Source organism: Acanthochromis polyacanthus, chromosome 4, assembly GCF_021347895.1.
Source record: "Acanthochromis polyacanthus isolate Apoly-LR-REF ecotype Palm Island chromosome 4, KAUST_Apoly_ChrSc, whole genome shotgun sequence".
NCBI classification, from domain to species: Eukaryota; Metazoa; Chordata; class Actinopteri; family Pomacentridae; genus Acanthochromis; species Acanthochromis polyacanthus.
Window position 1 is genome coordinate 32,421,572 of NC_067116.1, and position 24,583 is coordinate 32,446,154.

Genomic DNA, 24,583 nt, shown 5'->3' on the forward strand with positions numbered 1-24,583 from the left:
AAGTGACATATAGGAATGTGTACGTGCAAATCTGGATGATGTGTTGCAAATAAAAAATGAGCCATGTTTGCATTTTTCATGCAGGGCTGAGGGTGATAAAAGCAAACGGACTTACTCTCTACACAGAAAATATCCTGGTGTCACATGTCTACAGAAAATGACTAAATATTGATGTGTCACAGTTATGCTCTGACTGTCAAATGATTCGGGCTTTGATAGATGAGAATAGAAGACACATAGAATGTGCAATCCTTTATACATCATCAAAACAATATAGATTCATGCAGGTGTGCAGCTTTAGATTTAGAGTTGCATCCCTGATGAACTCTTACGAGCTGAGTGTGACAATTCTACTATGAAACCTCTTTTATTTTGTCAAATGTTCCTTTTAAAAATAGCCTCTGTTTGACCACAGTGTCTCGTCACCAGGTTGGCACACAGTTTGAGTCCGCTGTCCATCACAGGTGCACAGTTGGCGCTCGGCAGGCAGAGAGAGGCTGCACGTCTTTATTAAAAGTACAAGAGAGCAGCTTAGAGGTTTGTGTTCCCTGGATACACCACATCTATTTATTATCATTCCCCCTGCTGTGACCCTACCTTTTATTTTAGCATGCTGATTCATGTGCTGCTCATCTCTAAAAACCACACAACACCTCTAGGTTTACATCGCCATACTGCCTGGTGAGTGGGGGGGTGGAAGTAGGATGTGGCACGATATCTGTATGCGCCTAAATAAGATTTTATATAGGCTACTGTAAAGATAAAATATTTTTATCTGGTGTCTGTTTATGTCTGCTCAAGCTTGAATAGGATTTCTGTTAGTATGTCTCAGGAGACTTGAAATCTTGATCCAAGTGCATGTTTCACTTCCCTAAAATCAAACATTCGGCTTATTTTTTTGCTGAATCGGCACAGAATCAACTATTTCTGCCATTTGGAGAGTATTTATGGAAATGATCAGACCTCGGTGAGGAGCGTGACGCAACAGATAGGCCCTCGACCAGCAAAAAAAACCTCTCCGGAATCCGGGTGGAAATATCAGGACAAGGCCAGAGAAACACATGCAGGAGTAGGGTACGGGGGGGTAGGTTTTCAGGAGAGTGGCTGTTTGTGTGGGTGAGTGGGGGGAGGTCGGAGGGGGCTGCAGGGTCAAATGTAGTTGCTTGATATCTATATCCTAGCAACTGAGAGTGAGTGATATCTTGTACAACTGTAGCATGGGATTGGTCAGATAGCTGACACAGGCCCCGCCTATTTGTAGCGTAGCCTAAGAAAAAATACCTAAATTCAAAACATCTCTCAAACTTTCTCCACTCTGCACTGTACCCTCCGGCACTTTAATCCAGGCCTGTTTGTTTGTTTATTTCTATGTTATATATATTTTCTTTCATTTTTATTTTCTGTTCATTTGCTGTTTTTATTCTCGTAGCTCAAGCACAGTTATTGATACATTTATGACAAGCTGGTCATTTTGAAGATTTCAGCGCAAGTGAAGTTTGGCATGACAACATGAATTCACCTTACACAGCTGTGCAGTATTACCCAGAGTTTCCCTTTCATCGGTAAGTACCTACATGTTGCACAAATTGATGATTTCCTTGATATGATCTGATCTCATGATCTATTTTTTTTATGCAAACTCACGATAAACAACATTTACTGTATGGATTTAACATTGGACTTGTATTTTGCTGGATTGTTTAGCATTTATATTTAAGCCTAGTCAAGTATATCAAAGCTACTGGCTGGGAATCTCCCTGCTCTTGTTTGGCCTGCTGATGCTGTCTGAGGGTCCAAAATGACCTGAGAACAGTTGTGTCTGCCTGGATCCTCAGCTGCTGTCGCTCGGTCCTGATATATTTATAAGTGTGGCATACTTATGGCAACAATGCATGTGTAAAGGGCAATCAGGGCTGATGGCAGACAGATTACATGACATCTGGAGCTCTTCTTCGAAACCTTACTGTAAAGGATTTGTGGGTCATGTTCAGGTTTGAGAAAGCGTGATGACAAAAATGTAGGATGCATTCAATTCAGTGACAGCACAATATTGTACTTTATGTATTTTACCGCATAAATGCCATCTACATGTTTAACAAAGCCATGATATAAACAATATGTGAGAACATTATGTTGCCTCTTCAACTCTGAGATGAAAAAGCAGCTAAAATAGAGCACAGTAAAAGATAAAAACAATAAATAAAGCAAAACAAAGGGTTTATAATGATACCTTGGCCAAAATGAAATCAATCAATGACAGATAAACAAAAAAACAAGCTATAAGATTAGCTGAGCAGTGAAAAGGTATCTATCTATCTATCTATCTATCTATCTATCTATCTATCTATCTATCTATCTATCTATCTATCTATCTATCTATCTATCTATCTATCTATCTATCTATCTATCTATCTATCTATCTATCTATCTATCTATCTATCTATCTATCTATCTATCTATGAATTTAGTAGACATCATTTAATTCTAGTTTCTTCCTCTTTTGTGTGCAGATCTAGTGTGTTCTGCATGCTTTTTATGTTAAAATTTTAAGTCTTTTTCACAGTGTCCTTGTGGACAAGTATGTTTTCCAGTCCAGAGCTGAAAGAAATGTTCAAATCTTAAGGAAAAGTACGAGTAAAACAGTGTAGAAATACTCAAGTAAAACTCCTACATTTACTCTCAAAATATAGTTAACATACTAAAAATAAATGTATTCATGATGCAGAGAGGATTGTTTCATGAAAGTGTATTTTATTGGATTATTATTATTGGCTCAATAATGTGTTGACGACTTTAATGTTGGAGCTAATGGATGTGATTTAACTACTTTTAATCAGCCGGACAGCTTGTGAATTTCATCTCAAGGATCAATTAAGTTGGATGTGAAACTATAATATTTCATCACATTTTGATACTTGATTATATTTTCTCTTCTAAAAATTAATCTGCAGCTCAATTAAAGTTGTCAAATCAATGTAGTGGAATAAAAAAGTAAAAATTTTTTGTCTATAAAATGTAGTGGTGTAGAAGTATAAAGTGAAATGGAAGAATGCAAGTGCAGTAAAAGTAACTCTTGACTGAACCTAAGCACAGTACTTCAGTGAATTTACTTAGTTTCTTTCCAACACTTAAATTTATCAGTGTGTCAAGTGCAACGCTTTGCACATTTAAATGCATTCTAGTGTGTTTTCACATAAAACCTGTTACCAGTGGTGCTCTAATCTGTTTTTGAGCAAGCAAAGTTTTTAGCATTAGCCAACTTTTTGTGTTGTTGCTGTTGGCTCTCAGGTATCCAGGTATCATTGTTGGCTCACTGATTCTCCCTCCTGCCTTGTTTTCTTTACATTCCAAACCTTCAAGGAATTTGCGCCTGTCCTCTTCCCCCGAAGGATTTGACTTCAGAATGTTTCCCTTCTATAAAAGTAAAGGGATAAGAGGAGGAGAAACTTGGGGGCTTTCTATTGTTTAGCAGTCATGTCCCTCTTGCAGTCGGGACTGACAGATGAGGGGGAGAGGGTCTTAGGCCTTTGAACGGATGATTAATAAAGACACTGAAGAAGGGCCCCGATCGGCTGGGCTGTTTGTTTTGATTGCATTTTCATCGGTCGGTGTGCCCAACCTGCCAGGAGACAATGGCCATCCCTGTTTAGTGCTGACCTCTGCCCCAGTCTCGTCTGGAGGCGCTGCGCTGTGTTTAAGTGGATGCTGAACAGCCTCTGCCTCGGGCTAACTGAAAAACTCTCTGAGTAACCAGACACTTAATAGCAGACAAACAACAGCCAGAAAAGGGACAAACCCATCTAACCGAATGTTGTCTTAGAGAAACAGAACAGCTAAATGATGATAGAAAGATGAAAGCTTTGATGTAAACTTTAAAACTAAGCCTATATTGCTGTATGGTGTGCATATGTGCAACAATGAAATCCAGCTTTTGGTATTAAAATCCACTATTTTTATGTTTTTCCACCTTGTTGTTTACCAGTAATCTACTAAGGTGCTGGTGCTTTAAATATTTAAATAGGATTAGTGTTACATGCAGGTGAAAGTGCACATATCTGCCTTTTTATTAACATAAAACATGTTTAAGTGTGCTGGACATCAGGAGTTCAACAGTTTTGCTATAAAAATGATTCACTATGTATTGACTTAAACGGCTGCAGCTGCTGAACCTGAAGCACAACTTTGGTGATTATATTCTGGAAGCTGACTGGTCAACAAACAATGCAGAAACAAAGCTCAAAACTCTTTTGGGCAGTTAATGAGGTGTCAGACAGTTAAACTAGTTCTGCCAAATAGTCAGTTTTAAAGCAATATTAATGCCAAAATCAAATGCAGTTGACCTGGCTCAGAAAGTGACTGCACCTAAATCCTCCCTCCTCTTTGAACAGAGGCGACACCACGCCTGTTCTATCTGCAGTCTAGTTGTCTTTTATTATTTGAGTCATGTTACGATTTGTTGTTTTTCTTGTGACTGGCAGTGTTGGGGTAACACGTTCCAAAGCAGTCACATTATATTTGTCGGTAATGCAATAATGTAACTTCTGTGATCACATTGCAGTTGTTACTCAACTGCAGTTTGATTTAAGCAGTATAGCCTGCTGCCAATGCTACCTTAACTCTTTTAGACATGCAGTTGAGCCTTCTTCTCTCTATGATTTTTTTTCTGTGAAATGCTCTCAATTTTGCATTTAGATTTTGTGGTAGTATTTTACCAAACAGCAGAAAACAAAGATCTTGGGTACATTCTCCTTACGATTTGGGTTTTGCTGATGTGTGGACATAAGTATGGTTTATATTGTTAACTAACTTTTATGTGATGGTTCATCTGAAGCGATGTTTCAGAGTAACTCAAAATACTGTAGGAAGTATTGGAGTGATTTGTTTTCTGCAGGGAGTAAATATGTAAAATGATTTTTAAAAAGTATGCTATTTGTGTTCAAATGGACTTATCTGCAAAACGAAGCCATACTATTTGGATTTGTGCTCTAAATGCCTTCCTTCTCCAATTACCCTCATTATCAACTGTAATGTTTGGGAAAATGACCTAAAAAATTTAAAACAGGTTGGAAAAGCCTAATGTGCTTTTCAACCCCATTCTAATTTTCTTTTAAAGTCAACAAAGAAAGTAGGTCAGACAGTTCCAAAATCAAACTAAGATAAAAATACAAAACAAAGAACTAATAATTACTATAAACTATATATACTTTTAAGTATCACAAAAAATTACCATCTCACGCAAGACAAGTTCTTAATTTATATTTTAAATTTAAGTAAAACAAACCAGAAGTTTTTTTTTTTTTACACACCCTGTACTCTCGCGAGATTCTGTCGTTTACAATTAGAAGGACTTTGAAGACAACAGGCACTAAAAATCAAATGAGAACACCTGCGGCAGTGACGGTAAGAGGCTAAAATGTTGAGAATATTTGAGGAATGAATAAACTTCAGCAGGCAGAGCTAATGATGCTATAAATCCAAGGCAGAAATTTGTAATTATACCGAGGCTAGCTGTAGGAAGCGCAGCTAAAATGACCAACAGTTATATAACGGCTAACTGTTGCTAAAGGCTTCAGTTAGCTAACTCCGTTTTAGCACAGCGTTAGCTAGCTGCATAACTTTCACTTAGCTTAGTAGCTGATTCCTGGTGAAAATTTAACACATTTAGGCCGCTAAATATATTTTTCCTGGTGTTACAAAACGTCTTAAGCTAGCTGCTACTTCTACTGAACTGCCTATTATTATCGAAAAACTAAATTTGTTTTTAATTGGCACTAACTACAAAACTTAAACTGACGCATTCAGTCTTTTTCATAGGATTTTTCATGCATATTTTCACATGGGTTTAACATTAATTGTCTAAATTAATTTAATTTTTTTAGAATATGGAGTTTCTTGTTGTAATGTCTAAAAAAACAGATAAATTTGCTTTACTACTATTGTTGCACCAGCTTAAAAACTTAATAGTTGAACTTGTTCGGTAAATTTATGGTGTTAATCTTGTTTCTCTATTGGAAAGCACTTTGGCTCAACAGCAGCGTTTAAAAATGTGCCTTGTTAATAAGCATGACATGACTTTTAAGGTTTCATTGCTTTAAATATTTTACTTAATTTCTACTTTTTGTAAATTTATTGTGTTTTTGCAGTCTGTGTACCATACTCAAATGTTTAAGTATGTTTAACCTGTCAAAATTAGCTAATTAGCTAAATTAGAATATATTACTTTCAGCATTTACAAATGACAACTTTCATCAATGTGCTTTACAGGCTACAAAAGATATCCATATTGCCATTAGTTGTAAATCATTGCTCCTTTTTTATCAGCAGATGTGTTGTTACAATCTTGACACACTGGGGGTCTAGCCCATCCCAGAAATCTATTTATTTTAATTTGATAATTGCATTACTTTCATGTTATTTCAGAGTAAAATTGTGTTATAAAATGTAAGACGATGTGCTCGAGGCAAAGTAAGTTCATGCCATTTTCTTTCTATGTGCTGTTTGCGTTCCACAGTAATATCACAGGGTGTGCACAGTGACATTTACTAAGCTATAACTGTTGAGGTGTGCCTTGGAAATACTTGTTTCATGAAGTTTATTTAATACTTGTTAAAATGACCGAGCCTGAGTTCAGTAGAAGACATACAGGTGATGGTTAAGGGATAAAATTGACCCATAAATTCCCTAAAACAATAACCCAAATTTGCTGTCCATGTTGCTGACAAAACATTCTGTCCATTGCCTAATGATATCTTGTCCAAGTACAGCAACCTATAATAAATCATTAAAATGTTTTGTCATTGTTACTTGGCAAGCTATTGTCATAATTTGTTAGTTCTTATACTGATTACGGTAGATGGTTCACATTTTACATGTAATTACAGAGGAGCTTCCAGACACACAATAATGTCAGTGCTGCAGACATCCTGCTGTGAGACCATGAAAAAGAAAAATCTCTGTAATGAAACAGTCAACGTTTTACTTTATGAAGAATAGAATTAACAACTTATTTTTTTCACCTTGTCATATCATTTTCAGCAATTATAGCATGGTCAGAATGACTGATTAATGGATTTTTTGAATTGCTCTTACTTTTATTTTTTTTAAAAAACAAGCAAACAAAATTATATAGATCCTTGACTATTCATAAAATATTTGGGGCTAACTCAGATGCTCAGGCCAAACAACACTGCTGTTAATCCGTTCAAGCCTTGGCATTGTCTTAATTTTGCACAAGCGTTTAAGTATATTACATTAAGTTCATTTTGAATAATCTGTCGATCTAATCTATGACATGTGACCCATAATGTTGTTTTAGCATTGCAAACTTAAGGCATCTTTAATTCATCTAATCTCTCCACACTCCCTGATGTCTGCCTTTTGCATAAGTTAAATTATTTCCTTCATTAGATATGCCTGTGTTTGTAAGTCAGGTATTAATATCATTCATCACGCAGTGCTGGGGAATTCCAAAACCCAAAATAGTGCCAGCTTCAGATTATGGCCGCCCCATCAACCCCCCTCCCAAGCTCGTCCAGCTGTACACATACCAGAAGTTGTAGCAGTACTATCATATAGACTGTGGGGGGAATTCCACTCGTCTCAGACTGCAGCGTGCGCCACTTCAGCTGGAACAATGGCAGGCTGAGCTCTGAAGCAGGTGTAATGTTTCAAGGGAGCAGGTCAAAGTGCCTGTGTCTGAATGGTGCATAATCACCATTATGTGTAGTACAAATATTCAGTATTATGCAGGCTGACTTCTCCACAATGGAAGCGCTCGTCATGAATGGCTGCCAGCAGGACAACTCCTCCTCCTTTCCTCCTCTGGCTGGGTGGCCAAATGTCAGCCCTGCCCATCAACATTTATGCTCAGTGTTCGCTGACATTGCAACTTTTAAAACCAACCATTAAAATAGTTGTTCCTTTTTCAAAATGCCAACAGTAAAGTAAGTATTGCTTATTTGGAATATGTATAATTATAGTAGCTGATTGATGATGTGTCTTTGCAGACTCAGGGACCCCTCATCTCGTTTGTCCTGGAGAGAGAGCTCATTCCTCACCACCATGTCCCAGAACCAGTCACCACAGACAAATGACCTCTTCAGCCAAGATGTATTTAACCAACTATTTGATATGCTGGACCAGTAAGTGAATATACAAAAATACAAAAGCACACACAGACTTCAGCGACTTTTTGTGACTGACCAAAAAAAGGTAATGTGCATATCAACTATTTGTCAGTGGCGCCAATGTTTTTGTTTTGCAGATCTGCTCTTCACTCAGTCCAGCCCATTGAGCTGAATTTCACTGAGGGGCCAACAGATGGGTCTGCAGGAAACACCATTCAGATCAGCATGGACTGCATAACCATGCATGAGCCAGACGAGATGCATTCTGTAAGTACGTAGGTTTCTGTGGAAAACAGCAGTTTTATTTTATGTTGTTTTTCCACAAGCAGCTCCTTCTGCCTCAAACCCACCATGACCAGATTTTAAAAATATGTACAGGAACAATTGCATGCCCTGCTCATGTGACCCCTTTCATTTTATATGTATCTGTGCAACCAGCATTGATGGAACAAGCCTAGCTCCTTTACATAAGTAAAAATACCAATAAAACCATGTAAAAATGCTCCAATCTAGGTAAAAGTCCTGCAAAAACATCCTTCATAAGTAAAAGAACATGGAACATTTAAGTATTATCAGGCAAATGTAGTTTAAGTATTAAAGTAAAAATTTTTGTTTGGTTTAATTGTATTATTATATACGACATTGTGGGATTATTAATAGAGAATCATCAGTGTGTCAGCATCATTTTACTGAAATCGTAACTTCTTCATATCCAGGTTTATATACAGAAGTAACAGATAAAACTGAGAGCTCATTCCATGATTGATAAAATTTAAAGGTTGTTTGTAGACTTCTTTAGTCTTCTATTTTTGGATAGATATTTGATCATTGGAACATTTATTAACATGAACCCTGAGAAGTTTAGGGTGAATAATTACTGCAGCTGTCAACAATTCATAGACATCTGAATTGTGAGCCTGACTGCACACTGCTTCTTCTGGGAAGCCAAAAAGGTTTTAAACCACTGGTTTGATCGTTACCAATGTGTTGTTACTGAAAAGTTTAATATATACTCCTATGTATAAAATGTTCTTCTAAGAAGTAACAAAGGCTGTCAGGTAAATGTAATGTGGTACAAAGCCCCAAAAATTCCCTCTGAAATGTAGTGTAAGTGTGCATTAGTATAAAATGGAAATTCTCAAGTAAATTACAAGTACAACAAATTGTTTTTAAATATTGTACTTGAATAAATGTATTTCGCTACTTTACACTGCTAACAATTACAAAACCGCCTGGTTCATGCAAAGGCAAAACAGCTTTTTTATACCGGTTTAGTAGCTTTAACAGAAACAATACAGATGTTTTTGACATTTTACCAATGTTTGTATTTTTAATGGTTATTCTTTTTTAGCCAGTGAATTCCACTCAAATTATGTCATGAAACCACACAGAGCGCTTATATTTCTCTCTGAAGGAAAAAAAAGCAACATGGTTTTTGTATGACGCTTAGTAGCTTGGAACTCGATGTGATTTTTAAATTTGTCAGTTTATACACCTAATAATATATATCTGAGATTACTTTCATTCTGAGTTGATGGGACTTACAGTGGTAAATCCCTTGTGTTGTTAAATAGAGAATCTACTTTCAATTTTCATATTAACAATGGAATTTCCCTGGGACAGTTGAGAAAATATGACACAGAGCAGTTCAACATGCCAGCAAAGAACACCGGTTTATCTGTTGTTGTCTGAGATGTTGTCTGTAAGGTGCTGATAATATCTCATTTTAGCCTGAGCTGTGTGCTTGACCTGGGTGGCCGCTGTGAGATTGTGATTGAAGCCATGATTGGGAGCTTGATTCTTGAAAGATGCATAGTTTTAAGAATAAAAACTATTTAAATTTTTTCTTAGGTTTACGTCATTCAAATGTAGTTTTTTGGCAGCATTGCTCAGCTCTATAGTCTGTACAAACAATGTATTCTAGTTTATAAACTGGTGTCTATATGAGCTCCCTTCTGTTTGACCTGTGCTGAGGGACATATCTTTGTCAGTTCTGCTACTCTGAGATGATGAGCATGTTCCCCTCCCAGTGCAGGAATGCCGTTGTCCAGCCAGAGTGGAAAGAAATAGCAAATAAAAAATTTGTTCAAGGAGCTGAGTAATGTTACCCTGCACATCCCCCTAGGGGGCCTGTGCTCTCTTGAACTGGTGATTAATGGCCCCACCCCCACCACCCACTTTCCTCTGCACACAGAGAGGGGCGTGGTGGGGTGATTGGCACGCCAACAACTCAGGCAGCATCCGTGTGGGGCTGAGAGCTCGCTGCCGTGGCGGCTTTCCAATCACCAAGCCCCAGTCTTTATTAGCAAGTCAAGCGTCTGCTTAGATGAAAATCTGTGGTGGGCAAACCCACCCTCACCCCTGCCCCCCTCTCCTCTTCCAGCCATGTGGAGGTGTGCCTCTTTCATGAGTCATTAGAATGCAGCTCACTGTTTAGTGCCCTGGGGGACTTATTTGTATTGTGTAGGGTTTATGTTTAATCTGAAATTCCTTTTTCTTCTGGATTTTTTTTCTGTAGCTGCAGGGCAACAATTTAACGCAGCACCTGCCTCTCTCACAGATGTCCCAGCTCTCATCTATCAGTACGCGTCTTCTCTGCGTAAAGGTGGGGGATGGCAACAAGGGAGAAGGAGAGGAGCAAGCAGAGGGTAGAATAACATGAAAGAATGTAGCAGGAAAGTGGTAGGAGAAACTATATCCTACCCCAAACAGCTGATTTTTACACCTGATCAGCTCTGATCAGCTGTGGAAAGTCAGTGTTAAGCACAAGGGCTGAAGGTCTTTTCTCTCACAGGTTAAAGTTTAAACAACTTTGCAGCAGAGTAGCTCAGTTGACGCTCCACTTCTCTGAGATTTAATTATATGTTTGTGTTTGGTTTTGTGCTTTTTCACCACACCTTGTGTGTCTACTGTGTGATTGCCACTTTGTTCAGTGTTTGTTCAGTGCAGTTTTCTGTTTGGTTTCCTAAATGTAACTGAACTAAAATCCAGTCTTCATGCATCCCTCTAAAAAAAATCTGCCAACATTTGGTGCAGTTATTTGCATTATCATGCCAACTTTGGATGTTTCTTTTTGTCATTTTCTTAACACTCTTTATTAGTCATTACTTCCATTTTACCTGAAGGAAAGTATCTTAACACGAAGTCCTTCTTGCCCTTTATTTGTCTCATTAAGCAGACATTTAAGGTACCTTCACTTCCCATCGTAATTTTTAAGAACAACAATTTTAAGCTTAACTTGGATTAATCACCAGGGCTCGTTGCTTTATTTAATCTAAGATAAACCTGTGCTTGAAATCCCAAACCATAATATGCTCTTTTATTTTTTAATGCTCCACCAGTTTGCCTCCAGCACATAAAGATGTGTTTTTAAGGCGTAACACCAGAGAATAAGTACTTGCTGTGGTCCACATACATAACTGAGGCAGCAAGCAGTCTGATTGTGGTGATGCTGCACAGGGTTTTTCCTGCTGCAGGATGAGCCTTTGGGGCGTAACAACATGCAAAGTTGCTCCCTGTACAGTAAAGGCAGTGAGTCTGTGTTAACTCATTTGACAGAAATCAATGGATTTTCTTATTTGTGACCATTTCATAAACATAAATGTCTTTTATGCTTGACTAAATGAAAACCCCATCTAACAAAACAGGTTTTCTCAGTTCTTAATATTTTAGCCTTAGTATTTTTTTCTTTTGCATTGGTTAAGCTGTCTTTAGGGAGCCCCTAAAGCTTTTTTGCAGGGGTTTGGGGTGCAAAAAATTTGCATGTAAAGGAATCCTGTAACAGTAAAAGTCCCTATTGACACCATCAAACCATATGTTTTCGCACATTTTCTTAACTGTATTATTACTCTGCAGTATTGTATGTCAAGATCGACCTGAAAAACTTGCTCGCATAAATAAATACCAGCTATTAGTATTCTTCTTCGTAAAAATGTTAGATTTGAATCCAGAGTTTTTTGCCAGACTGTGAAAATAGAAATCAATTGGAGTTGACGCACTTGAGAAGAAAAGATTTAATTTTTTACTATAAATGAACACATTTTGTTGTGTAGTTGCAGATGTTTACTTCAAGATTTTTTAATATTTTGTTTCAAATGAACATAGTCATTGCTGATTAAGGAATGTTTTAGTTGGAAAATTTGTTTTTAGTTTGTTTCTAGGATTAGACATTAAAATTAGGCACCTATTTTTTATTTATTTTTTTTTTTTTACCGTTTCCATTCTCACTGCACCCAACTGACTGTGATTAGACAAATTAAAAAGCAATGGCTCTGTTTGACAGATAGGTTTTGCATGCAACCAAATAGCATAGCATCATTGTGTTCTTTGTTGTTTGACAAATGTTTGAAAAGATACTAGAAAACAGATGTGTAGACAGATTGGAAAAACGGAAAAAGAGAAGACACCTGTTTCTAAAGAAGTGATCTTCTGTTTCTACTGACTTATGCAAACTAGAAAAACAAAAGCTTCTCTAGTTATGTTAAATTTTCCGTTCCTCTCTTTTTCTCACCCTTTCAGGATTTAGACTGCTCACGAAAACATACAGTGGTGGAAGAAACTTTTCACCATTCAAATTTTACACAATCTCAAGTAGTCTCATGAAATATTTGTGAAAAATCTTTTTTGTTTCAAAAGGTGTGGCTGCATTAGACGGACACAAACAAATACAAATGATTTTTTTGTTTGTTTACAAGAAAAAATTAACAAAACTGAATTCTTCAGTTTCAGAATGTCAGTTCTCAACATTTTCGGTATCAAACAACAAATAACAGAGAATGTGTTCAAAACTGAACTCAACAAAAATAAACCATTACATATGTGCAATATTTATTATCTTGTTCTTACACTTTCGTGACTTTTGCACTCCTGTTTTTTGTTTTTGTTTCTAAGAGCCCTGTAATGTTAAATTTCTCCTTTGTGAGATTAATAAAGTCTATCTTATCTTATCTTATCTTATCTTAGTATTTAGTAGTCCTGCCATTAGCATGCAGTAGAGCTCTAATCCTGGCTGGTGTGTTCCCCATGAGCCTTTCACACTGTTGAGGGGTGATCTTGTTCCGTTCTTCTTTAGTCACTGCTGTTAATTCTTCTAAATTACTTGGTTTATGCTTTGAAACAGACCTTTTGATAATCCACCACAGATTTTCAATGGGGCTTCTGTCTGGTGATTGAGCTTTTAATTCTAAGACCTGAATACTGTGCTCCTGCAGCCAAGTTCTACTGGCCCTGGATGTGTTCAAGGGGCATTATCTTGTTGAGACATCCAGTTTGACCTTGACAGAACAAAGCACATACAGAAGGGAGCATGGGGGATTGAAGAATGTCACAATACTTGGCAGAGTTCAATGTGCTATCACAGACAGTAAGATGATCAACACCAGCAGCACTCATGCATCCCCAAACCATGATACTGCCTCCACCATGCTCTTGACAGCAGGTACTATACATGCTGGAGATAATGATTCTCCTGGCCTTCTGCATGCCCTCACATTAGCAGGAGGAAGATAAAGCTGGAAACTAGACTCATCTGATCACAGAATCTTCTTACAGTTCCTGTCTGTCCAGTTCTTGTGTGCTTGGGCCCAACGATGCCGGGCTAATCTCTGTCCCTCATTGATCAGGGGCTTCTTAACAGCCTTGTAGGACCTTATGCCATGATCTAAAGTCGGTCACGTACATTGATTTGATCACTGCTGCTGAAGCTCCTATGATGTCATTTGGTAGTTTTCCTGCACATGCGGATCAGGATATAGTCATTTCTTACTGAAGACACCCTTAGACTCCCAGATCTTAAATTGTCTTCCAAGCTGTTGGTTGATCTGTTTTTCTGCAGAGTGTATCCAACTGCTGAAGGACTGCATCTGCACTTTCTGGCTATCTGGTGGCAGCTGTACCCTTCCTGGCTAAGAATCTGTACCTTCAGGCATGTTTCCTGCGTTAGGTTCCTTGTTTTAGCCATTTTTGTCTCCAAAGAACTTTAGAATGTGCTAGCTTTAAGCAGACACAAAGCACGGCAACAAAAATTGTCTTTTAACTAGTGCTGGGGAACTATTCAAATTTTTAATCACATGATGTTCTGAGATTAATCATGGTTAATTGCAGTGTTATACATAAAATTAATCATAGCATTGTAACGGGGACCTTCTCGGCAACAGCAAGGTAACATTTATATAGCACAAACATTTTTCTTCTATCAGGGAGCAGCAGCAATAATATATTTTTTTAAAAACTGCATTAACGCACAATAAAATAATTGTCGGCCACGTTAACGCATTAAGAATGAGTTAATGTATCCAGTCCTACTTTTAATAAAAAGCACGACCTTCATTAGTGGATCACTGGTGCCAAAATGACCCAATACTCAAAAATTCTTACGTATTTTTATGGAACCTATCAATTTTAGGTTTTTAATGGCTTTTTTAGGATTTATTTAGTATTCTGGCTGTGACTGTCCTGAAAGAAATTACACTTGAAGACCTGGAAGTGATTCTTAATGTAAAATTTCAATAACACATGGGGTGTTCCAAATTTTTTTTCGAAAACTGTGTGCATGACTGTTTTTTTTTTTTTAAACATCAGCTTTAAGCAAATGATCCGTAGTCCTAATGCTGATATTAACTGCAGCCTCTGAATGAATGTTGAATGGGCCTTGAGGCTGTTGATTAGTCAGCCATGTTCAGTACCAAACTTCATCTCCACCCTGTTAGTTCATTGTCTGTTGCAAAGCACTAATCTGAGAATTTTAGAGAACAGAAGCTGCAGCCCAGTCGAGCCCTTTTATTCATCCAAGCAATTTTTCATACGTAGTACAATGCTATGTTGAAAAAACATCAGCAGTACTTTTATTGAAAGATTAATGGCAAGATGGAAGTCTGATGAGTGTTGTAGTACTTTGTAACTTGTATGAATATTTTTGTTTATTTAAAAATTTTGTTGACGGTTTTTTCAGTTAACACAAAAGCTGATACAGAATCGTGTTTGTTTCTGCAGCCGTGTACTTAGTGACAGCTCTTGTCCGCACATACACAGGTTTTATTTAACCGACAGCTTTTTCTATACGTTTTGACCTTTTTTTGCACATGCAAAGTTTTACTTTGCTGACTACTGAGCTTTTGGAAAACTTCGAGTGAAGATATCCAGAGGCAGTTTCCCTTGTTGGCATGTAGTTTTTGGGTTGCACTATGACGGTGTGTGCTGAAACAGTTTTGTGCAATCATGAATGTGGCCACTGTAACGCCTGTGCTAACCTCGCCAACAGGACTTGTTACATATTTGCACATAAAGCTACATTTACTTTTCCTCTTTATTAAGGGACATAACTATTAATCTACGCTTGTGCCTCCATGCACCATTTTTAGTCAACAACCAGAATGAGTCTTGCATTTTTTTTCAACATTCTGATTGATCAACATGGCTTTAAGGGGAGGCTTATATTGTTGCCTGTTGATTTAATATGTTCTTGACAGTGCTTCAAATCAGTTTTTGCATTCTCACGTGCATGTGGGATTTTTTTAATAGCAAATTAAAACCACGTATACTTGTGGTCTGGACCATAAAAGATACAAAGTAATAGCAAAAATGATTACTGATAGATCCTTTTGTAGGTTCTTTATTCTTTTAAAAATCTTTTAAAAAATGCTCTGCAGTCAAATTGTAAAGTTGGTAAATTAATTTAAATAAAGGCAGCTTACATCTGTTTTTTGGATTTTAGGAATTGCCACCCAAGTAATGCTTTCTGTTGCTCTGTTGACCGCTTGTGTCTGTCAGTGTGGATGTTGGCTTCCTCTGTTTTTAGGGCAGGTGTCTGCGCCTTCCCAGCCACTGCAGCCTGACACCTGATACTAAACTAATCTAGCTGACTTTAGGAACAGGCTCTTTAAAAGGAAAAACTTTAGTAAAGCCTCTTTTGTCTGAGCCCCTGGATCTGCAGACCTTCAGCTGCTGCCTGGTCGACTTAGTTTCTCACTACTGCAGCATCTGAGCTGATGAAGTTAATAGAGATGTGACTGTTCTCATTGAGTGTATAGTTTTTTTTATCAGTGAGCTATTTTTTCAATACACAGCTTAAAACAAACACGCTAGTAAGTGAAAAATTTAATTTTTGCTGTGACAGACTTTGTAAAATTGTTCAGTCATTAGTTTAAAATTGTTTTGTCAGTTTATTTAGAAAAAAAATGTGATTGAGGACATTTAAGATGTATTTTTAATCTCTCTATAGGAATCTATTGCAGCCATTGTCTCAGCTACATTATACAGCCAGTATTCTATGTTTCTATGGTTTGTCTGTTCTGTCCCACTTAAATGCAGCTATCTTTCTATATTTTACTGCTGTATTAGCATTACACTAAGCACTTCTTTTCATATGTCATTGTTGTTCTAACATAATTCAAAGTTTGTTTAGCTAAACTAATTTTCACCCTCAAAAGGTTTGGTTTGACTCTCACTGAGGCCAGTACCTTGGGAGGCTGCCGGATCAAGCTTTTAAGTGTTGATTTGCCTTTTGTGAGAGGTTGACCTACGGGCCCTTTGCCTGCAGGGCCCGAACGGGGTGTGGCTGGTGATTGGAGACACTGACTTCACGTCATAGATGTGCTCAAGTTTTCAGACAGCTCTCAAACCACTCTGACCCACAGGGCAGGAGTCTTCGGCTTCTCGCTCTGTAGTAATTGAAGTGATTTGCACTGTATTGACTAGTCTCCTCCCTTGTTATGTAGCAGGACAGCTGGCAGTGATTCCACTCATGTTTACAGCTGCAGTTTGACTTCACTCCATATTTCTCTTGCAGCTGAAAAACCAAAACTACTTTGAGATTTTAAGAGATTAATATATAAACCTGCAGATGCTTTTCATTTGTTGTTTAGCAAAACAATCTGACTTTTGTGAGATTTTTGGGTTAAAAATCTCTGTAATATTTTTAGTTTTCAACTCTACACAGTTGAAAAACACACTTTTCTGCACTGATTTTTTTTTTATTTCAATTTGCCAGCTGAAAAATTTAAAATAGAATGTATGTACATTTGTAATTGAAAGCTAAATTTTACTCGGTTTACTGGAGTTGTTGCATTAGCAGGAGAGTGAGCTGATCAGTGCCACCACCATTAGACTATCTGAGAAACCATGCATGTTTCCACAACAGATCTACATCAGTCATCTCTGATGGATACAAGGAATCTCCAGGAGCCACATTGTTTTTCTGGGGGCTTCTACATTCAGATTGCTTAGAGAATGCAGAGGAGGGCAGTTCTTATGCAAGACTACAGCTCTCACCCTGCGGCCTCTTTCACTCTGTAGTTATAAAGAATTTTGTGTTACTAGTTGTCAATGTCATTCACATTGATAGTATTTTTACTTTTTTAAAACTTCTTTTCATTATCTCCTGCAGTGCACCCACTCAAAGATGCATTCCATGTAGTTGAAATTGCTAAAATTAAATTCTAAATTGTTTTGAGAGCGACCTGTCTAGGGTGTCCCCTCCCTTTACCCGAGTCAGCTGGGATAGGCTCCCGCACCCCCCTCGACCCTAGTGACGATAAAGCGGTGTATAGAGAATGGATGGATGGATGGATGTTTTGAGAGCAGTGCTATGAAGGTACGCCCCCACAAAAAACATTAAATTAAATGTATTTCTTTTTTCCAGTGTTCTAAGTTGCCTTACATGCATTGGCATGTGCAGCAAAGTGATGGTTAATAAGTAAGATATGAAAAAACTCAAATACAACCATGCAAGGAAAACGTGCATAATTTTTGTTGCTTTTGAGACAGAAATTGTCAATGCTTTGACAATCTCAGCACAGCTTCCAAGTTGCTAAAAGTAATTTGTTTGTCCTCTGAGGAGCTCTGCAGAGATTGAAAGACGGGGTAAGGAGCCAGTGCCTCTTCTTGAGATGGGTGTGGACTCAGGTTTTGAACAGGTATCCTTAGACCCCTCCCCTCTCTTCCAGGTATATATGACCTCCCAATAGATTCCTATAGAAGCTTCTGCTTGTCCACTTTGCATTTGTAGTCCACATCACTCCTTTAGAGTGAGGAAAAGAGATTTGTGGAATCCTGGAGCCAGTGGAGCAAACAGCAGCAGCTCTGCTCAATCTCAGCGCCAACATGTTGTACCTGGAGACGGGGACCACACCATCTTACAGCGAGGTAAGACCAACGGAGGAGCTGATAATGGAGAATCTTCACTTGATCTCATTACTGTAGTGGGTTCTCCAGAACTCCATGGCACAAAGGCCACAACAGAGTAAAAGGCCTTTTCCCATTTTATGTCAGCTTTTTGAATTATACTCAATCATTTGGACTGATGTGTATTATGTTTCTGTGCAACTGTTGGTATTCACTGCTTAGTAGCTTAAAAAAAGACTACACAGCAAATAGACAAACACTTTTTTTAATCAAGCAAATACCAAGGAAGTGTGTAATGAAGAATTTTTTCTTCTGTGTTGCAGTATGTGACAGTATGTGTGTGTTTTTGTGCACATCTGTGTGCGTGTGACAGTCCAGAGAGCTGGGGAATGTAAACACTTGGAGAATCTCTTCAAATGTTTTCTTCTCATGAAATGGCTGCTGTCCACTGTGGTCGATAGTCAGTTCATATGATTTACTTTCAGTGTCTGGTTGCTGTTCAACAAGCAATCCATATCTTAGAAAATTAGGTTTCCAACAGGATTTAGATGGTTTGGATTTTCTATGGTGAGAAGTTCTTTCTGCTCTCTGAGGACTTTAATGGAAATTGTCAGGAAAAGATGAAGAAATGGAAATAAAAGGGGAAAACACCTTCATGTAGGTTATTTTAATGATGAGAAACTATACTAACGCCGTGAAAGGGTTTGTACGATTCTTGTGGGATCAGGAGTTTTTTGTGCTCCATTTGAACTGAATGCCCTTCCGCAAAATATCAAAGTTTACATTAAAGGGTCTTCTGTCAGAGATGTCACAAAACAGTTGAAATGCATTAATCAGTATTCAAAATTCTTTTTTAAACAAAAATCCATTTTTTTTATTCTGAAAGTGCAAGCTTAATTGATGGATCTGTTTGCAGAGCTTGATGGCAAATACTACAAAGGTGAATTAAATAAGCTTGCACTGAAGTTAATATATGCTTTTATATTTTTGGCCTTTTTTAAAAAAAAAATCATTTGATAGTCGCAGTGGAAGATAGACAGGAAACGGGGAAAAGAGTAGGGGGAAGACACGCAGCAAAGGACCGCAAGCGGGAATCGAACCCGGGCCGCTGCGTCGGAGACCAGCCCTTGTACATGGGTCGCCCACTTAAAATAGGTCTTAAAATTGGTCCTTATCGTGTTTGAGAACACAAACTATTGTCAATTTCTGTATCTGTTCGTTGTCCAAAATACATTCTTTAATTTTCAGATGATTTTTTTTTCTGTTCATTTTTGTCCCATTTTCCTTTTTCCCATTTTTGATTCCTTTTGTGAACTGTTGGGTTGCACTTCTTGATTTATTTTTGTTCACCAACCAAATTTCGCATTTAAACTTAGTTGTGGAGCAAGTGAGTGGTGATAGATTCTCAGATTGCAGGTTGCAGATAGCAGGTGTGTCGGGTCACTGTCTTTAAAGTTGTTGAGCAGAGGGTCTTTAAGTGGTGTCCGGCTCAATCCCTCCAGTGTGTGAGGTATCAGGTTCCCCCATCGCCAGTCTCCTGGGAGCCGCTGCAGCCATTAGAATGTGGCTGCTCAGGCGTTGGTGTTTAGTCCGGGGTCGTAATTGCTTTAATGGTATGTTGATGTAGATACAATCACCTGCTCTGCCCACCCCAGCAGGTATGAGGTGCAGATAGACCCCCACCTCATCACCCAGCTCCTCCTCATCCCCCAGCCCCACTGAGCCTTTAATGCCTCCCTCCCCTGTGGTCACTCATCACGGTCCCCTTGATGCTGTTGGGTGCTGACCAGAGGAACATGCAGCAGGTCATCAGAGAGCCTGGAATGGGAGCTATTTTACCCCCCTCAGGCCAGGACTGCTGTGATTCCTGCCTTATCAGTGTTTGCAGTAGCTAAACATCAGCAACAACAGGAGAATTTATGTAGCTTTAGATATAAATTGTCGATGTTTATCTCTTGGTTATTCAGTGGAAATCAAATGTACTGTTCTTCAGATAGTATCCACAGATTTTGCTGTATGTCTGCAGACGTGCAGTATTTTCCAGCAGATGTTCTGCATGCACAGTGCTCACACAGATAACAGAATCTCTCAAGTCACTGTTGCTAATGATACTCAAACTAACCCTTTTATCAGACAAAATCGTAACTTCTGAGACTTTTCAGAAATCCGCATTGACAGAAGGTGCAGAGTATCTCAAACTGCAGAAAATCAGCTGCACCTCAATGGTCTTTGTTGGGCACTGGTCTAGCAGTAAAAAAAAAGACAGTAATTTAAATGTGTTAGCATGCCATACCACTACTGAATGCCAATGTGTTGGCTGTAGCAGTAAGTTTTGATTTAGTGTTGTCATGTGTATTTAAAATGTCTCTGATATGTGTTATGGATAACTCGGATTCCTTCGTTGAAATGAACAAGCAGTCGCTGTGAAGGTCAACAGTGTCCTTTTCCTCTTGGCCTGAAATGGTTACCCCAGCATTTATCTCAGACAAAGAAATGAGCTTGAAAGCCTCAAACAGACAGCACAACCTTTCACAAACTTTATTAAAGGCTGTTGAGGATGTCAAGGCTACTGATTTACTGTGCTTCTGCTTAGCAGCGTGACATCCCAAAGGCCTAAACACAGCTTCAGCTATAAACAGAAGGAATTTTTAAGAGCTGCTAAAGTGGTTATTAAATGGTTGCTGTATTATAGTGGAATAAGATCTGATTAAAGGAAACGAAGAGAAGCCCTCAAACTCCCTCTCTCGGCTCTTTTTAAAAGCTGATATCCCACTTCCAGCCAATTAAACATTTAAACATGATAAGTTTAGGTGAAACTCTGCTGAGCTGCACTATCAGGTCAATTATGGTTTTATCCTTAAATCCTCAACTTTGATCCTCATATTCATTTGGAGTACGAGAAGAATTACCTTGGCCCCTGTATTTAATGCTAAGTAGTCTGTGTCAGGCATTTGTGTCCCTGCTTTTATCTGTGTTTGTTCTCTGGCCAGCATCAACTTCTCTTTACAATAATAATTTGGCATTGATAATTGGTGCCTGTCACATCCACCGTCGCAGCTGCCAGCATCAGGTATGGGGGGAGGAGGGCTGTGTCATCTCCCGAAGGCTGAGCGCGTCAGTGAAATTGCACCAGAGTTCAAAAGAATCACGCTGATATCATGATTGCTCACTCTTCAAATACGGGAAAACACTGGCCCAACTGGAAAATAGTCACTCTTAGTTCCCATGGAAAACAAGGAAAATGATCTTTTTTTAACTTTGTCTAGGTGATTACATTGACATTTTTTAGTCACACCAGTTCAACACATACCCATTTTCTGCTCAGAGATCAGACACACAGGGTCAATCTCCAGCCCATTGACTTTAAACCTGTATAATACATGTGTGTAATTAGCCTTTTGTGAAAGAGCATGTCTTTGGGGAAGCCTCTCCCTGCTAGAGGCTGAAGGATCTCCACCAGAGTCAAGTTTTCTTTCTTTCTGAGTTTGTGGGTTCTATTCACAAAGCACTTGTCTCCTAACACCTGCATGCCCAGCATAATTGTTCTCCAGACAGGCTCTTATAAGCTCTGTTGTCATTGTTTCCGGGGGGAGGGGGTTAAGCAGCTTCACACCGCACACACAGTGACCCTCATCCTAGCAGCTCACTACCCTGTGGCACTGTTGCACAAGTATGTTGACTCGAATGACCTCTTTCAGGTGTGTCTCTCTGGCTGCATGAGTCTGCGTGGCTCAGTGTGCAATAAAGCAGCATTATTGATTCATAAGTCGCAATCTTGACTAATAGTTATATAACCTACCAAGATGTGTGTTTTGTCAGTCATCTGGCACAACACTAACACCTGGCAGCCCGGTGGGTGTGAATAGGACAGCTGTGGTCAGCCGTGCTTGAAATAAACAAGAGGCCCTGGAAAAGATTAATGGCCGTCTAAAGAGCGAGAGCCATGGCACCTCGTCCAGGAATGTGCCATTTATAAATGGAAAGGAATGGGGAGAATGGCAAGCAGAGCAAGCAGGAAGGGGCTGGCTATGACCCAGGCGTACTCTCCATCCTGTTTAAAGGCAGATATTTTAATACCATTCCTCCTGTCTGAATAGTTTTGGCTGTGGAAAGGTGAATTAGAAGGCTTGGATATACATTTTATTATTTATTTTATATCTTCTATGATTATGTTGTTGTTTTAACCTAAATTAAAGTTCATGGCAGCCACTTTTCTGTACTTAACCATGGCTATTTATTTCTAAGAAAAATCTTCAGCTACCAGCCCCATGGGATTCTGAAGTAATTCTCCAACTGTATCTTGGTATATTTGCAGTTAAAACTAGAACACCTGACACCTAAAGCTAAAATTTTCTCATGTTTGCAATATTAATATTCAAATTCAGCCTTAAAGGTAACAAAGGTACTGAGGTCCCTCAATATCTCACTTTCACATGAGTATGTCTGTTTGAATGGAAAAAGATTCATCAGTCTTTTTTCATATTAATTAGTTTTAAACAGTCTATCAGATTGCAGCATCTGACTGAACACATTCCTTTGTTGCCATTCCCTCCATTTTGTTTTCAGTCACAGTATACCAACCTGGGGCTCCTGAACAGCATGGATCAGAACATTCAGAATGGCGGCTCAACCTCCACCAGCCCCTACAACAACGACCATGCACAGAACAACGTGACTGCTCCGTCACCTTACGCCCAGCCCAGCTCCACCTTTGATGCCCTTTCCCCCTCACCGGCCATCCCATCTAACACAGACTACGCTGGGCCCCACACCTTTGATGTGTCCTTCCAGCAGTCTAGTACAGCAAAGTCTGCCACCTGGACGGTAAGACCCTTCATTCATTTAGCAGTTTATGCAATCTGTTTAAAGTCAGTTGGATCCAACCTCTGTATTGCATGATGTATAGATAGCCTGAGTCCTGCTGCTGCTCCTTACCAACCTTCAGAACATTTCACCATCACAACATATTTTCAAACATCTTCCTAAAAAGCTGATCTGTGTTCCAGGAGACTCATGCATGTACAGCATTTTGAGTCAGAAAGCGGATGAATAATCAGTTTATAGACCCGGTTGACTTTCTAAAATTGAGTTTACAGGAAAAAAATTTCTTTTCAAGCACTTGCCAATTTTCAGACTTTGATATTTCACTTCTATACCAGGTCTTTCTTTATTTATGTATTTCACTACATGTTGTCTATTTGCATCTGTAGATTTCAATTACAATACATATCTTGAAAGGCAGTTGTTTCAAAATGCATTTTGTCCTCATACACTAAACAAAAAATGTCCACGTCAGCAGCACTTGCATTACTTGGAGAAGTTTCATGGTGTCATCTATTAGTTAAATATTTTACTCTATTCCCCTTAAGTATAAAGACTGTAATTGGGGAAACAGCTGGACGGCCTCTGTCCAAACATTAATAAAAAATAGTTTCACTGTATCTCTTATGTGTCTTCTCCACCAGCATGCTGTCATGCTCTTCTAGGACAGTTTCAGGTAGAGTCAGGTAAGTTATGAATCACATCATGCTGTGAGTGAACGTTTAAAATGGCACACTTTTGTTCAGTACAACAACAAAAGTGTGCCATTTTAAACATTCATCATGCTGAGTGAATGTTTAAAATGGCACACTTGTTGTACTGAACAATTCTGTTTTCTTTCTTTCTTTGCTTTGTATGACTGGTTTTAACAATATTCTTTGGCACTTCGTGCGGTTTGATAGAGTTCCTTGTGTTCTATGAGCAAGCTTTTACTTGTCATAGATATATGGACCCCCAGAGACACATTAATGTACTGCCTGTCATCGTATGAGGCACTGATTTGTCAGGGTAGAGGTTAAAGAGACGCTTTTACCCATGAACTCCTTATCTGACTGTCTGTGCTTGAGGCAGGTTTAGGTGCACATTATTTGAAAGTCCTGCATTGCACAACCGCATCTGTAGAATGTCACCTGAGATGTATAGCTTTAAATTATGACTCAACCTCAGGCATTTTTCATGAACTTCTCATGCTGACAAAAAAAACGCTGCAGAGTATGATCTCACTATGGGAGGCATTTTCTAACCAAAGTCTTAAAAAGTAATCCTAACTATAAAAAAAAGTGTATGGAGGGTTAAAACCTTTATGTAGCCAACAATGACCGTGTTCTTTAACTTCAACTTAGTCACAACTTGGTCAAAGTTTTCTGGTGCTTTGTTGATGACAGAAGTAAACAGGTTGAATCTCTGCTCCAGGTGTGGTGATGCCCTGTGCAGCTAGATGTCACCATGTGATGCTCATTAAAGCCACACAACCAGCTCCTCCCGCTCTGTCATTATGCATCACGGGGCTGAGGGAC

At 38.6% G+C, this 24,583-nt stretch overlaps 1 protein-coding gene across 4 annotated transcripts in view; it reads left to right on the forward strand.

Annotated features, from left to right (window-relative positions):
* The first annotated feature begins 1,332 nt into the window (after window positions 1–1,332).
* The window catches only part of tp63 (tumor protein p63), a 40,403-nt gene continuing 17,152 nt past the window's right edge, over window positions 1,333–24,583 (forward strand). Inside the window, exons 1-4 of one of the 4 annotated variants that reach the window (XM_051947251.1) lie at window positions 1,333–1,562; window positions 8,007–8,141; window positions 8,264–8,393; window positions 22,812–23,069. In XM_051947251.1, the coding sequence (XP_051803211.1) occupies window positions 1,510–1,562; window positions 8,007–8,141; window positions 8,264–8,393; window positions 22,812–23,069 (576 nt within the window). In that variant the 5' untranslated portion in view covers window positions 1,333–1,509. Of the gene's footprint in view, window positions 1,563–7,340; window positions 8,142–8,263; window positions 8,394–18,121; window positions 18,267–22,811; window positions 23,070–24,583 lie in introns of those variants that run through there. The other 3 variants (XM_051947250.1, XM_051947249.1, XM_022199645.2) reach the window with 3 other exon arrangements.